This window comes from Mobula hypostoma, chromosome 16 (genome assembly GCF_963921235.1).
Source record: "Mobula hypostoma chromosome 16, sMobHyp1.1, whole genome shotgun sequence".
NCBI classification, from domain to species: domain Eukaryota; kingdom Metazoa; phylum Chordata; class Chondrichthyes; order Myliobatiformes; family Myliobatidae; genus Mobula; species Mobula hypostoma.
In genome coordinates this window covers 6,155,835-6,170,824 of record NC_086112.1, presented here as the reverse complement: position 1 = coordinate 6,170,824, position 14,990 = coordinate 6,155,835, and the positions used below count along the sequence as shown (strand labels likewise).

The window sequence follows — 14,990 nt, the reverse complement described above, 5'->3', positions numbered from 1 at the left end:
CTTCTAAGTAGAGGTGCTGCCATGCCTTCTTTGGGCAGCAGTCATCGCAATCCTTTGTAGGGACTTGCGGCCAGATGCCTCGTAATTCCCATACCAGACAGCGATGTAGCTGGTCAGGACACACTTGATGGTGCTGCTGTAAAGATTGGCTAAAATGGGGAGAGGTGGAGCCTCACTCACCTCAATCTCGTCAGCAAATGACCAAAGACGTGGTATTGAGGGACCAGGGGAGATCGTCTGTCATATCCCTGAAACTTGGCGCTCCGAATTCTCCCCGTGGAGGTGCCGTGCGTGTGCAATGAGTGATCAGCATGCAGCTTCCCAAACTCCACAGTCGTCTCTTTGGTCTTGCCCACACTGAGACTCTGGCTCTTGTGCTCGCACTTTTCTACCAGCTGCTTGAACTTCTCTCTGCACACCATCTCGTCGTCAGTGTTGACGAGGCCAAGCACTGTTGTGTTATCAGCGAGCTTGATGATTCAGTTTGAACTGGATTTAGCAATGCAGTCGCGTGTCAGCAGCGTGAACATCAGCGGGCTGAGAATGTAACCCTGGGGAGTGTCGGTGCTCAGTGTGATGGAGCTGGAGTCGGTAAAGAGTATAACACCACTGGCGCTTCATGCCTGGGTGAGACCTGGGTGGTGGCTGGGAGTTCAGTAATCTTACGGCCTGGGGGAAGAAGCTGTTTCTGAGACCAGGGACTGAATGTGGCCTTTTTGTCAAAAAGTCCATTTACAGAGAGAAGTGTTCAGACCCAACCTGGACAGTTTACCCTTCAGCTTACTGATGGATTCGGTTTGAAATTGATTGAGCAGTTCGTTGGGCCAGAAGGGCCTGTTCTGTGCTGTATCTCTAAAATAAAGATAAAAATAAAAATTACTCTTAACTGTTTATTTCTGTGCTGTTATGTATTTTTATGCCTGAGAACAAAGTGAAATAAAATCAAATTTATATCTCTATCTCACCGTTCTATATTCTGAAATAAATAATGTTTCAATTAATATGCTCACAGATCTATCGATGGAATGGGAATTCATTTATTTTTCATCAAAACCTACCGACCCGTAGTGCTACTGGCCTGGCTCTGTTTAAACAAGGAAATCTACTGTACCTGGCTGTTTCCCAGTTCAACAGAGCATCCGCCCTCTTTCAGTGGAGTGACGATCAGTTTGGCCAGCTCCAGAACTTATCTGTCTCTGGAGGGACGTACGTCAGTAGCGTGACTGCTGAGGGTGACACCTACCTTGCCTTTGGTAACACCTCCATAATTACTTGATCATCTTATTTTCAATAAATAATCAGGTTTCTACCAGTTTTGATTATTTTGTATTGGAACCCTTTGTTAATTAAACATTATTAATCTTATTAATAATTTTTAGATGGATATTTTTAAATGGAATTTAATTAGCACAAAAGTTCTTGTGGAATAATTATGCATTGAGAATGTTCTGTGCTATTGCTGTTCAATGAAGCTGTGGGAATGTATGTTAGGGATTATCCTGGTGTTATGGAATTATGAATATCATATTTATGGATTAATTGAAATATGACCAGTCTTCAGGAAATAGGACTATTTTTAATAAAGTTATAAGCTGATTATTTAGTTCAAGAAGACAAGAATATAAAAGCAAGGATATCATACTGAGTCTTTATAAGACATTGGTTAGCCTACATTTGGATTACTGTGAGCAGTTTTGGGCTCCATATCTAAGAAAGGATGTGCTGACGTTGGAGAAGGTCAAGAGGAAGTTAATTAGAATTATTCCAGGAATTAAAGGGTTAATGTATGAGGAGCGTTTGGTGGTACTGGGCCTGTACTCACTAGAGTTTAGAAGAATGAAGGAAAATCTCATTGAAACCAATTGAAAGACCTAGACAGAATGCATGTGCATATGGAGAGGATGTATCCTATAGTAGGAGAGTCTAGGACCAGAGAGCACAGCCTCAGAATAGAGGGATAAACCTTTAGAAAAGAAATGAGGAGGAATTCCTGCAGTTAGAGGGTAGTGAATTTGTGGACTTTATTGCCACAGACAGCCATGGAGGTCAAGTCATTGGGGATATTTAACGCGGAGTTTGATAAGCTTTTGAATAGTCAGGGTGTCAATGTTTATAGGGAGAAGGTGGGAGAATGGGGTTGAGAGGGAAAATAAATTAGTTGTGGCCGAGCAGAATTGATGGCCCAAATGGCCTAATTCTATTCCTATGTCTTATGGTCTATAACTTAAATTCAACTAATGTCTTAAGGCTCGTTTACTAATCATTGAGTGTGGGACACACCGATTCTGTTTGAATGGTGAAACAGATACGATGGGCCGAATACTCTAATTCTACTCCTTTGTCTTGTGTTCTTATTGAAACTACGTATGGGAAGATAATAAGTGAATGTTCGTATGAATTGGTGATCATTGAAAACTTCAGTGTGAGATCGCGGAAGACATTAATTAACTGTCTCCTGCATTAGCACAGAATCAGAACCAGGCTACTGGGTAATCAATTTAAATATTTTGAAGAAATGCCTACCTTTGGAGCATGTCCACCATGGGCATTCTCTGCAGGGTAAACAATTGCAATCACTTCTGGACATACTTGCTGCAGTATTGTGTCAGAATTACACACAGCACTCCAGTCATGGCTTTGTCAGCACATTCCACAAGCTTGGATTTGGATTTGTGATAAATCTGTCTGGCTACGGTTTAAATCTCCGACCATATCTGACCTTCCTATTCAAACACACACATTGTTTCCAAGGAATTACCTGCTAGTAATAATTCCTCTCCCAATGTAGTGTTTTGTTATCCAACATTCAGAAACAGGATCAGGTTTAATATCACTGGCATATGTCATGAAGTTTGTTATTTTTCACCAGCGGTACACTGCAGTACATAATAATAAAACAGCTATAAATTACAATAAGAAATATATGTATACATAAAATAAAATTAAATAAATAGTACCAGAAATAGAAAAAATGAAAAAAAAAGTAGTGTATGTGGGTTCATTGTCCATTCATGGATACAAGGATGTTGCCTGGATTGGGGAGCATATCTTATGAGAATAGGTTGAGTGAACTTGGCTTTTTCTCCTTGGAGCGACGGAGGATGAGAGGTGACCTGATAGAGGTGTATAAGATGATTGATTGTGTGGATAGCCAGAGGCTTTTTCCCAGGGCTGAAATGGTTAACACAAGGGTGCATAGTTTTAAGGTGTCTGGAAGTAGTTATGGGGGGATGTCAGAGGTAAGTTTTTCACACAAGAGAGTAGTGGGTTTGTGGAATGCACTGCCAGCAAAGGTGGTAGAGGCCAATACAATAGGGTCTTTTAAGAAACTCTGATAGGTACATAGAACTTGGTAAAATAGAGGGCTATGCGGTAGGGAAATTCTAGGCAGTTTCGAGAATAGGTTACATAGTTGGCACAACATTGTGGGCTGAAGGACCTGTAATGTGCTGTAAATTTCTATGTTCTATGATTCAAAAATCTGATGGTGGAGGGGAAGAAGCTGTTCCTGAAGCATTGAGTGTGTGTCTTCAGGCTCCTGTACCTCTTCCCTGATGGTAGTAATGAGAAGAGAGCATGTCCTGGGGGATGGGGGTCCTTAATGACGGATAACGCTATTGTTGTTAACTACTGCTCAATTCAGGAACAGCTTTTATTTCCTGAAGACTGGTTCACATTTCACATAGGAGTTGCAGCACAGAAGCAGAGATCTTGTAATTGTACCAAGGTGGTTCACAGTGAGGTTGTTATTAAAGTGTCATTGGTTGACAGGTGTTCTTGAAAGAAGAAAATTGCCGCACTTACTGATCTGAACTACACACATTTTGGTGTGGGGATAAGAAAATTGTTCATCCAGTCTAGTGGACCACAGTAGAGCTGACAAAGCTAAAACAAGATTTTGTGCCAGACACAAAGAGTGATAGAACATTACAGCACAGAAACAAGCCCTTCACATTCCATATGCTAAACTATTACTTTCCTAGTCCCACTGTCCTGCTCTGAGAAAATGGACAACCAAACCCCTCCCATCCATTATTTACCTAAACTTCTCCAAAATGTTGAAATTGAGCCCCCGTTCATCACTCACTGGCAGCTTGTCCCACACTCGCACCACCCTCTGAGTGAAAAAGATCCCCTCATGTTTCCCTTAACCATTTCACCTTTCACCCTTCTAGTCTCACTCAACCTCAGTGGAAAAAGCCTGTTTGCACCCCTCATAATTTTGTATATCTCTATTAAATCTCCCCTCATTCTTCTACATTCCAGGGAATGAACTCTTCGCCTATTTAACCTTTGCCTATAACTCAGGTCTTCATGTTCCAGCAACATCTTAGTAAATTTTCTCTGCATTAGAGGGGTGACTCATGACAGAGCATGAACATGTGAAGACATCTCATTGTGTGTTCAGCAGAATTCCCTGGTCAATGCTGTCACTTTTTCCCATTAGATATTAATTTCAAAGTCAAAGTAAAATTTATGATCAAAGTAGATTCACAGAGCACAGCAAAGAAACAAACCCTTTGGCCCGTCTAGTCCATGCCAAACTTATTCTGCCTAGTTCCATTGACCGGCTGCCTGACCACAGCCCTTCATACCTCTCCCATCCGTGTAATCGTCCAAACTTCCCTTAATGTATATATTCTAAATTGAGAGTACATTTGCTATCAAAGGTATGTATACTATATACAGCCTTAACATTCAGTCACAAAACAAAGAAACACTATAGAACCCATTAAAAAAACACCTGATGTTAGAAAGAAAATCATACAAACAATAAAAGTAAGCAAGTAACAGGCAGAACTGATGGTCATGAAGGTGAGTCCATTGCCACGATGCCAGTTATCACTCAGCTGGTTCAGGAGACCGTTAGTTGCAGGTCACAGACTCAATTCGGCACAGAGACGAGTCAACCTCACGGAGCAATGAGCTGAACTGGCCCCGACACACAAACCTTTCAATCTGGCTCGGCGCTGAAGTTGGCCAAACTACCTGGAGATTAATTTTCTTGCAAACGTTTACAGTAAAATAAAGAAATAGAATAAAATTTACAAAACAAAACATACATATCAAAGGCAACCAAAGACAAATCGAGCAAATAAAAAAAAATGAGAAATTTAGTTGTAGTGTCCTTGAAAATGAGTCAGTAGGTTGTGGAATCAGTTCAAAGTTGAGGTGGGTAAAGTTATCCATGCCAGTTCAGGAGCCAGAAGGGTCAGGGTAACAGCTGTTCCTGAACCTAGTGATGTGGGATCTAGGGCTTCTGTACTCCCTGCCAGGTGGTAGCAGTGAGAAGAGAGCATGGCCTGGATGGTGGGGGTCCTTGAAGATGGATGCTGCTTTCTTGTGGCAGTGCTCCTTGTAAATGTGCTCAATGGTGTTAGAATTGTGTTAGAAATAGCTTATTTCTGATCTCTAAGAGCATTGTTATTATCAAACAGTTCTCCCCGATACTTTGCGGGTCTTTTTAGGTATGAGAGTTTATTGGCATTAAATAAGCTTACATTTATTCTGCTTCACAGGCAATCACACTTCCTGTCACGTGTACGTTTGGAGGGCAGAGCAGCCCTTTTTAAATGTGGTCCAGACTATTCCTGTCAATACCGTGAGAAGCATTGATCTCTTTGCACCTCCTGGCACGGGTAAGACCGTGGAACTGAACTCATCAATGTGGAAACATTGATGGAAAAATTAGCATAGGCAGAAAGATAGATCTTAAAATTTACAATAACTTTGTATCATTGATGACTGATTGAAGCTTCATATTTTACAGATTTGAAATAATTCCAAAGATAATTACTCTTCCTGCCACTTCACATCAGCAGACACATCATCCAGAATCAGACAATTTCCATGGGCTCAGCAACTTGGGCGATACTATTTTTTTTTGTGTTACTGTATGTTTACTACTATCTTGTTTAGTTATTGAGATACAGCATGGAATCAGCTCTTCAAGCTACGCCCCTGGCAATCCCCTCATTTAACCCTAGCCTAATCATGGCACGATTTACAATGACCAATTAACTATACTCTTTTCCACAGATGCTGCCTGGCCTGTTGAGTTCCTGCAGAATTTTGTGAGTGTTGCTTGGATTTCCAGCATCTGCAGAATTTCTCTCTTGTCAGAGTTTCTAAGTAGCAGCAGTTGTGTGCACTTGTGTTGTCTTTAGACACTATGCTATGCTCAGAGCAAACAATTTTTAAAGAGGAACAGTTGTGTGTGTTTATGTTCAGAAAGCAGCGATTTTTGTCATTGATAGTTAGCAAGAAATAAGTGGTAAGACAATTTAGAACTGTTTTGCTCATCATTGTTTCAACGTTTAGGCTTGGAGATGCCAGAAACAGTTAGGAGTGAAAATGAAATGGTTTCACTTCTTCAACAAATATACACTCAGTGGCCATTTCATTAGCTACAGGAGTGGAACTTGGTGTAGTCTTCTTCTGCTGTAGCCCATCCACTTTAAGGTTTAACATGTTGTGCATTCAGAGATGCTCTTCTGCACACCACTGTTATAATACGTGTTTACTTGGGTTACTCTCATCTTTCTGTCTGTTTGAACCAGTCTGGCTATTCTCTCTCCTCTCTCATGAACAACACATTTTCACCCACAAAACTGCTGCTCACTGGCAGTTCTTTGTTTCTTGCATCATTCTATATAAACTTTAGAGACTTTTCTAGATGAAAATCCCAGGAGATCAGCCGTTTCTGAGATACTCAAACCATCCCATCTGGCACCAACAACCATACCACCGTTAAAGTCACTTAGATCACATTTCTTTCCCCATTCTGATGTTTGATCTGAACAACAACTGAATCTCTTCAACATGTCTGCATGCTTTTATGCATTGAATTGCTGCCACATGATTAGATGTTTAGATATTTGTATTAATGAGCAGGTGAACAGGTGTAGCAAATGAAGTGGCCAGTGAGTGTGTAGTAATACTTTATGATTGATTTCTGATTAGCAGATTATAATTTGCAAATATTCTTTGTTGATTTTCTTCCAGTTCATCTCCTGTTGAATGGTGGAGACAAGTCAAATCTCTACACATGGGACATGAGGAGCGGCCATTTTGTATTGGCACTGAAGCTCCCACCATCAGATCACATGGTGTCTGTCACTGCCCCTTCCCATAATGGAACTAGAGCCCTCATTGCTTCAGTGGGCAATTTTGATTCCTGGATCTATGAGCTGGCTTCTGTTTCTAACGAATCGGATTTCATTCCAGGGTAAGAACTTTTGAGCTGCTGTTTTATGTATTGCATCTGAGAAGAATACATTTCTTCCCCAGACAGAGAAAAGTGTCTGGCGTAACACACACAAAATGCTGGAGTAACTGAGCAGGTCAGGCAGCGTCTACAGAGAGGAATAAACAGTTGACATTTCTGGCTGAGACCCTTCAACAGGACTTCAACTAAACAATGCCAAACCCTTCAATCAAACCAAATGTTTGGTTGTGTCTTCTGTTGATACCTTGGTGATTTGTAACCAAGAATTTGCAAACACGCCACAATAAAGCGTAACAGTGGAGGATTATACGGGCTGTTCTACATGTGACATGTCAGGGGAATAACAATTCCTTCCCTCAACTCAAACGCTTAACCTCTAGAAAAGGAGCATAAAGAATCTCAAATGGATATTTAACAATTTAGTGATTTAGTCCTTTTCACTACAAGGTCGGAAGAAAATGGCTAGACTGGTTGAAGCAGACAGAAAGGTGACAGTTACTCAAATAACCGTGTGTTACAATGGTGGTGTGCAGAGAAACATCTCTGAATGCACGACACATTGAGCCTTGAAGAGGAAAACACGAGGAAATCTGCAGATGCTGGAATTTCAAGCAACACACATAAAAGTTGCTGGTGAATGCAGCAGGCCAGGCAGCATTTATAGGAAGAGGTACAGTCGACGTTTCAGGCCGAGACCCTTCGTCAGGACTAACTGAAAGAAGAGATAGTAAGAAATTTGTAAGTGGGAGGGGGAAGGGGGAGATCCGAAATGATAGGGGAAGACAGGAGGGGGAGGGATGGAGCCAAGAGCTGGACAGTTGATTGGCAAAAGGGATATGAGAGGATCATGGGACGGGAGGCCTAGGGAGAAAGAAAGGGGGAGGGGGGAAGCCTAGAGGATGGGCAAGGAGTATAGTGAGAGGGACAGAGGGAGAAAAAGGAGAGAGAAAAATAAATAAATAAATAATGGATGGGGTACGAAGGGGAGGTGGGGAATTAACGGAAGTTACAGAAGTCAATGTTCATGCCATCAGGTTGGAGGCTACCCAGACGGAATATAAGGTGTTGTTCCTCCAGCCTGAGTGTGGCTTCATCTTGACAGTAGAGGAGGCCATGGATAGACATATCAGAATGGGAATGGGACATGGAATTAAAATCTGTGGCCACTGTGGCCTGCTTTCTCTGGAGGACAGAGCGTAGGTGTTCAGCAAAGCGGTCTCCCAGTCTGCGTCGGGTCTCACCAATATATAGAAGGCCGCATCAGGACCCCAAAACTCTGGAACGATTCCAGAGTTATTGAACGTGTCGGTCAGCGCAGTCACTTTGAGATTTCCTGAGTTTTGGGAGCAAAGTGCCATTGCTTGGTTTGTACAAGCTGAGGCTCAATTTGGGCTTCGAGAAATCTCCACTGACAACACCAAGTATTTCTACATGATAGCATCGCTCAGCAGTTCCACAGCTGCAAGAGTAGTGAGTCTACTAGAACACCCACCTGAACGTGATAAATACCAATCATCAAAAACTCACCTTTTACAGACTTTTGGACTATTAGAGTCTGAGTGTACCAAACAGTAGTTCTCCTTGCCTGGCCTCGGTATGCTAAGCTGTCGGAGCTAATGGACCACGTGCTGTCTCTCCTGGGAAATCACCACCCTTGTTATATTTCTAAAGAACTCTTCATGCAGCAAGTGCCTGATCAAGTTCACATAGCCCTTGTTAATGCACCTGTGAAGGACTATAGGGAGCTTGCTAAAAAGGCTGGCAGTTTACACTCAGCTAGGCAGCAGTGCATCATTCTTCCTCCTTTCTCTACCTCAATAAGCCCAGTCAGCAAGGTCCCAGTGGCTGCCAAACAGATGACGCTGGCTCTGTTTTTTTTTACCACATTCGCTTTGGTAAAAATGCTAGGAAGTGCCAACCGCCTTGTAGCTTCAACAGTGCCAGTGCACCAGGACATCAGAGGTCTGTGAACACCCTGGGTCCCAGCTGCCAACGTTGTCCACTGTTCATTACGGACACCCTTTCAGGGCAATGCTTCCTGTGTGACATGGGTGGCAAGTGGAGTGTGTTGCCAGTATCGCCTATTGATGAGAAGGCAAACAGTGACAAAACCTCACTGGAGGCCGAAAATGGCCGCAGGAGCTAGATGTGAAGGGTGACACTCTGCTTGTTACACATGGGACTTGGTCCTGGATAAAGTGGCTAGATCTCTGCTTGGCACAACTTTCCTGTGTGCATGACTATTAGTCGATCTTACGAACTGCTGGCTTGCGGATGTCATGGATTTTGGGTTGCTACCTTGCTCCTGCAGTAAGTTCTCCACAACGCCACCGCGTGTGAGTTTATTCGGCTGCTGGGCGAATTCCCAAACCTCACTGAGCCCACATTCTCCACTACAGTCACAAAACAAGGGGCTGAACACCATATTTCTGCCACTGGCTGAACAGTGCATGCCCACGCCCATTGACTGGACTCAGAAAAGCTGGCAACCATGAAGGCTGAGTCTGCCAACGTGGAAAGACTTGGCATTGTATGCCAGTTGAATAGCCCCTGGGCTTCACCCCTCCACGTGGTCTCCAAGTCCGATAGTGGTTGCCGCACATGTGGTGATTACTGACACCTTAATGAGGCCACCCAGCCCCGATCGCTATGTGGTCCCTGGGCTTTTCGACATGTTTAGCCGGTAAGTTAATTTTTTCCAAAGTTGATTCAGGTCGGGGCTACCATCGGGTGCCTGTGAGCTTGAAGGACTTTCCCAAAACGGCTGTGATAGCCCCGTTTGGCCTCTTTGAGTTTCTGTGCATGCCATTTGGGCTGAAAAATGCAGCACAGACTTTCCAGTGGTCGATGGACTCTGTATTAAAAGACTGTGATTTTCTTTTTGTTTACCTGGATGACATGCTTGTCACCAGTGCTTCCAATCTGAACAGTTATCTCATCTCTGCACACTTTTTGAGTGCTTAAGCTGACACGGGTTGATTATTAACTTTCCTAAATGCCAGTTGGGTTGTCACCCATTAACTATCTCAGCCATCGCATCTCCACAGAAGGTGCAAAATCTCTCCCATCAAAAGTAGCCGGAATTATAGATTTCCCACAGTTCTGCACTACTAAAAATTGACAGGAGTTTTTAGGCATGGTGAATTTTGCAAGCTGCTGAATTTATGCTCCCCCTGTATAGTGCGCTTAAAGGCGGTGCCCCTAATCGAGTGTTTGACTGGTCAGCAGATATTAACCAATTTCCCCCGGGATCAATAAAGTATGACTATGACTATATGACCAGGGCGTTTGATGACACCAAAGAAGTTCTTTCTGATGTGATCCTACTGGCGCACCCGTTCCCTATCGCACCCATAGCCATCACTACTGACACTTCAGCCTATGTTGTGGGTGCTGTGCATGAACAGTTGGTTGGAGGCATGTACAGCAGCCACTTGTGTTCTTCAGTCGGCAGCTCTGTCTCCCCTAAAGGAAGTACAGCACGTCTGACCGGAGCTTCTCAGTCTCCATCTGGCAGTCTGCCATTTTTATTTTCTTCTAGAGGGTTGACCACAAACACCTTGTGTATGCAATGGCCAAAACGTCAGACCCTTGGTTTGCGTGGCAGCAACGCCAACTGGCCTACATATCTGAGCTCACAACTGATATAGAACATATCAAGAGGGAAAATAACGCTGTGGCTGATTGTTCTTATGGCCAGCCGCTGAGGACATACCCATGGGGTTGACCATGGCAGCTGACAAAGCTACTGATCCAGAGGTCCAGGCTTACTGAACAGCAGTCACGGGCCTGTGGCTGGCTGACATTAAGTTCAGGGAAGCTGGGGTTTCTCCCCTGTGTGATGTCTCAACTGGTTACATTTGCTCCATGATTTTCCATATTTGCAAACTGGAGGTGGGCTGTTTTTGCTTCAATAATTGGCCTGTCACATCCAGGCTGGAAAGCCACAGAAACTGGTTGCACTGAAGTTTGTGTGGCATGCCCTTAGAAAGGACGCGAGTGATTGGACTGCAGCCTGCGTGGAGTGAACCTGAATGTGTTTCGGTAGATCGCCTTAAACCGGCCCACCAAGATTTGGAGGATTCCGCTACCATGCTCCTGCTGTCACAACATGATCATCATACCTCAGGACGAGCCAGAGGCACCTGCTGTTCCTCCACCCATGGGACACAGGACCCAAGCCGGGCTGCTTGTCTGAGCTCCAGGCAGGCTCACAGTGCCGGTTTTAGTGAACTCTGGGTCGTGGGGGGTGGGGGGGAGGTCTGTGTAGGGTAATGTCATGAGTGGAACGTAGATAATTAACAACCACTGAAATTGGGTTGGAGTTCACTTTAAGAGGTGGGTCTGACATGATGAGGTAATTACATAAAGGATTTTTAGCACACTTTATGTTCAGTTTTGGTTCTTCAATAAATCAGTTGCTATGGCTTTTCTGAAACACATTTTTTAAAATTTCAAAATACACTTTATTCAAAAATAAAATTATATACAATAAACCATTCAATGAATCTCAATCCCTTACATACGTTTCCCTTATCGTCTCTACATATCCATACTTTGGCCACCCACGTGGCAAACCATTGATTCACCTTACCACACCATTGTTGAGGGGTATACTCCCCGCCACCCGACCCCTCCCACTCCCTCGGGTGAAGAAACCTATGCCGTGCTCCTTCCCCAGCGGGCCCTTGAGAGGTGGCTGCACCGAGTTTCAGCGCGTCCCTCAGCACGTACTCCTGCAGCCGAGAATGTGCCAGTTGGCAGCATTCTCCCACGGACATCTCCATGTGCTGGTAGATCATCAAGTTTCGGGTCGACCAAAGAGTGTCTTTCACCGAGTTGATGATCTGCCAGCAGCACCGGATTTAAGTCTCCGTGTGCATCCCCGGGAACAGCCCGTAGATCAGAGAGTCCTCTGTTATGCAGCTGCTGGAGATGAAACGTGACACTAGCCCGTCCATCCTCCTCCACATCCTCTCTGCGAACTGACAGTGTGTAAAGAGGTGGGTCACAATGCCTCTGCCGTTTTATTTGTGAAAACCTACGTTAGCTGGCTGCTGTTCATATATACAATAACAATTAGACATTGCCACCTTTAACTTGACAGATTTGCTGAGCTCATCTTTGAACCTGGTGACAGAGATGCAGTGATAGCTGTAAATATTCTTGATGATGACACGCCAGAGGAAGACGAGTTCTTTGCAGTCAGACTCGTGAATGCGAGGGGTGGAGCTGAAATTGGTTTTAATGATCACGTCAATCTAGTGATCCAATCAAACGATGACGCCTATGGGATAATCGGTTTTGTGCAGGTAAGTACAATTTCATTTTCATACTGATCTGGGTTTGAAAACAAACTGAAAACTCTTTTAAGACCATGAGGCATACAGCAGGGGCAGAATTAGTCCATTCGGCCCATCAAGTCTGCTCTATCGTTCCATCATGCCTGATTTATTATTCCTCTCAATCCCATTCTCATGCCTTCTCCCCGTAATCTTTGACACTCTTACTAATCAAAAACTTATCTACGTCTGCTTTAAATATACCTAAGTTTTCTTCTTCTTCTTGCGCCCATCACCACTCAGGGGCATAGGTTTAAGGGGAACAGGATGGGGAACTTCTTTACTCAGAGGATGGTGAGAGTGTGGAACGAGTTGCCAGCAGGAGTGGTGGATTCAGGTTCAAGTTCAACATTTAAGAGAAATTTAGATAGATATATAGATGGGAGGGGTATGGAGGGTGATGGTCTGGGTGCAGGTCGATAGGACTAGGCAGATTAATAGTTTGGCACAGACTAGATGGGCCAAAGGTCCTGTCTCTGTGATGTAGTGTTATATGACTCTTAAAAACTGAAACTGTATTTACGTTCTGCAGAGCTCCTTGTCCATGCAAGTTGAAGAATTGGAAGAAGACAATCAGATCACTCTGAGAGTTGAACGGCTGCGGGGAACTCACAGAACTCTAATTGTACATTGGGTAGCCAATGGAAATGTGAATGATATCTTCCCAAACTCTGGAGCAGTAAGGATATTTCTTTTTATTTTATGTACCAAAGGTTAAATTTTCTTGGAGTTGAAAAGGCTGAGAGGCACCCTGATAAAGGTTTTCAAAATGTAGAGGGTTTAGATGGAGTAGATGGTCAGTACCAGAGGATATCAGTTAAAGGTAACTGGAGGAAAGTGTGGGGGGAGATGTCAGATTTAGGTTTCTTACACAGAGTGGTGTGTGCTTGAACCACTGTTTGGGCTGGTTTTAGAGACAGACTCAATGGTTTGTTATGTGTAATGTAGACAATCATGGTATTTCCATAACCATGACTGCTCTTGGCAAATATTTTTACAGAAGTGGTTTGCTATTATCTTCTTTTGGACTGTGTCATTACTAGACAGCTGACTGCAGGCATTATCAATACTCTTCTGCCTGGTGTCAGTGGTCGCATAATCAGGACTTGTGAAATACACGAGCTGCTCATACAACCATGCACCACCTGCTCTCGTGGTTTCACGTGACCCTGATCCGGGGTGCTGGGGGGGGACTAAGCAGGTGCTACACCTTGCCCAAGGGTGACCTACAGGCTAATGGAGGGAAGAGGGAAAGGAGTGCCATACACCTCCTTTGTATCTCCACCCCACCACCTATGCAGATACAATAGGGACATTTAAGAGACTCTTAGATAAAAATGGATGAAAGAAAAATGGGAGGATATGTGGGAAGGAAGGGTTAGATTGATTGTGGAGTAGGTTTATAACATCGTGGGCTGAACAGCATGCCCACAATTTACTAATCCGTATGTCTTTGGTATGTGGAAACTGGAGGAGCCAGAGGAAGGAAATAAACTCGTGTTGCTGGCACCGTAAAATGTTATGCTATCCATTATGCTCCTGTGCCTTTCACAGAGAGTGGTGAATCTGTGGAATTCTCTGCCTAGGGAAGCAGTTGAGGCTTCCTCACTAAATATATTTAAGAAACAGTTTGATAGGTTTCTACATAGTAAGGGAATTAAGGGTTACGGGGAAAAGGCAGGTAGATGGAGCTGAGTTTACGGACAGATCAGCCATGATCTTATTGAATGGCAGGGCAGGCTTGATGGGCCAGATGGCCGACTCCTGCTCCTATTTCTTATGTTCTTATGCCACTGAGTAAACTTACCCTTTATCGAAAATAATTGAACCATTTGCAATAGTTTATCCTTGTAGGGAAGGAGGGTTAGAAAATTCCATCTGTAATAATTTCAGTGTTCTGTTTTAGGAACGTACAGTGGCAGAAATGTTTAACGTGTCTGAATGCTACCACTCTTGTGTCTGCATTGGAAAGCTCGGACAGTAGTTAGCATATTCAATGCAGGCTACTGGGTCATCAAATCTTAAAACTAGTTAAACTAATCACTGAGTGTGGGACACACCGATTCTGATTGAATGGTGGAACAGACATGATGGGTCGAATGCTCTAATTCTGCTCCTGTGTCTTGTGGTCTTATTGAAACTATGTGGCGGAAGACAATAGGTGAATGGTCATATAACATTGGAGGGTGGGAACCGAACTGAAATGACAGAGGAAGAGGCAGTTGGCTCACTAATAGAGAAAGCTTGGAGACAGTGTGAGGGATGATAGGCAGGTGATAAAGAAGGGATGCGCTCAGACCGATGGTTTGAGATGTGTCTATTTTAATGCAAGGAGTATCACGAACAAAGCAGATGAGCTTAGAGCATGGACCAGTACTTGGAGCTATGATGTTGTGGCCATTACAGAGACTTGGATAGCT

At 43.7% G+C, this 14,990-nt stretch overlaps 1 protein-coding gene across 1 annotated transcript in view; it reads left to right on the top strand.

The window, feature by feature from the left end:
* adgrv1 (adhesion G protein-coupled receptor V1) overlaps positions 1-14,990 on the top strand; it is a 514,329-nt gene that overhangs the window by 214,508 nt on the left and 284,831 nt on the right. Inside the window, exons 48-52 of the mRNA XM_063069242.1 lie at positions 1,013-1,253; positions 5,520-5,639; positions 7,006-7,228; positions 12,336-12,540; positions 13,103-13,249. Coding sequence (XP_062925312.1) covers positions 1,013-1,253; positions 5,520-5,639; positions 7,006-7,228; positions 12,336-12,540; positions 13,103-13,249 — 936 coding nt within the window. The remainder of the gene's footprint in view (positions 1-1,012; positions 1,254-5,519; positions 5,640-7,005; positions 7,229-12,335; positions 12,541-13,102; positions 13,250-14,990) is intronic.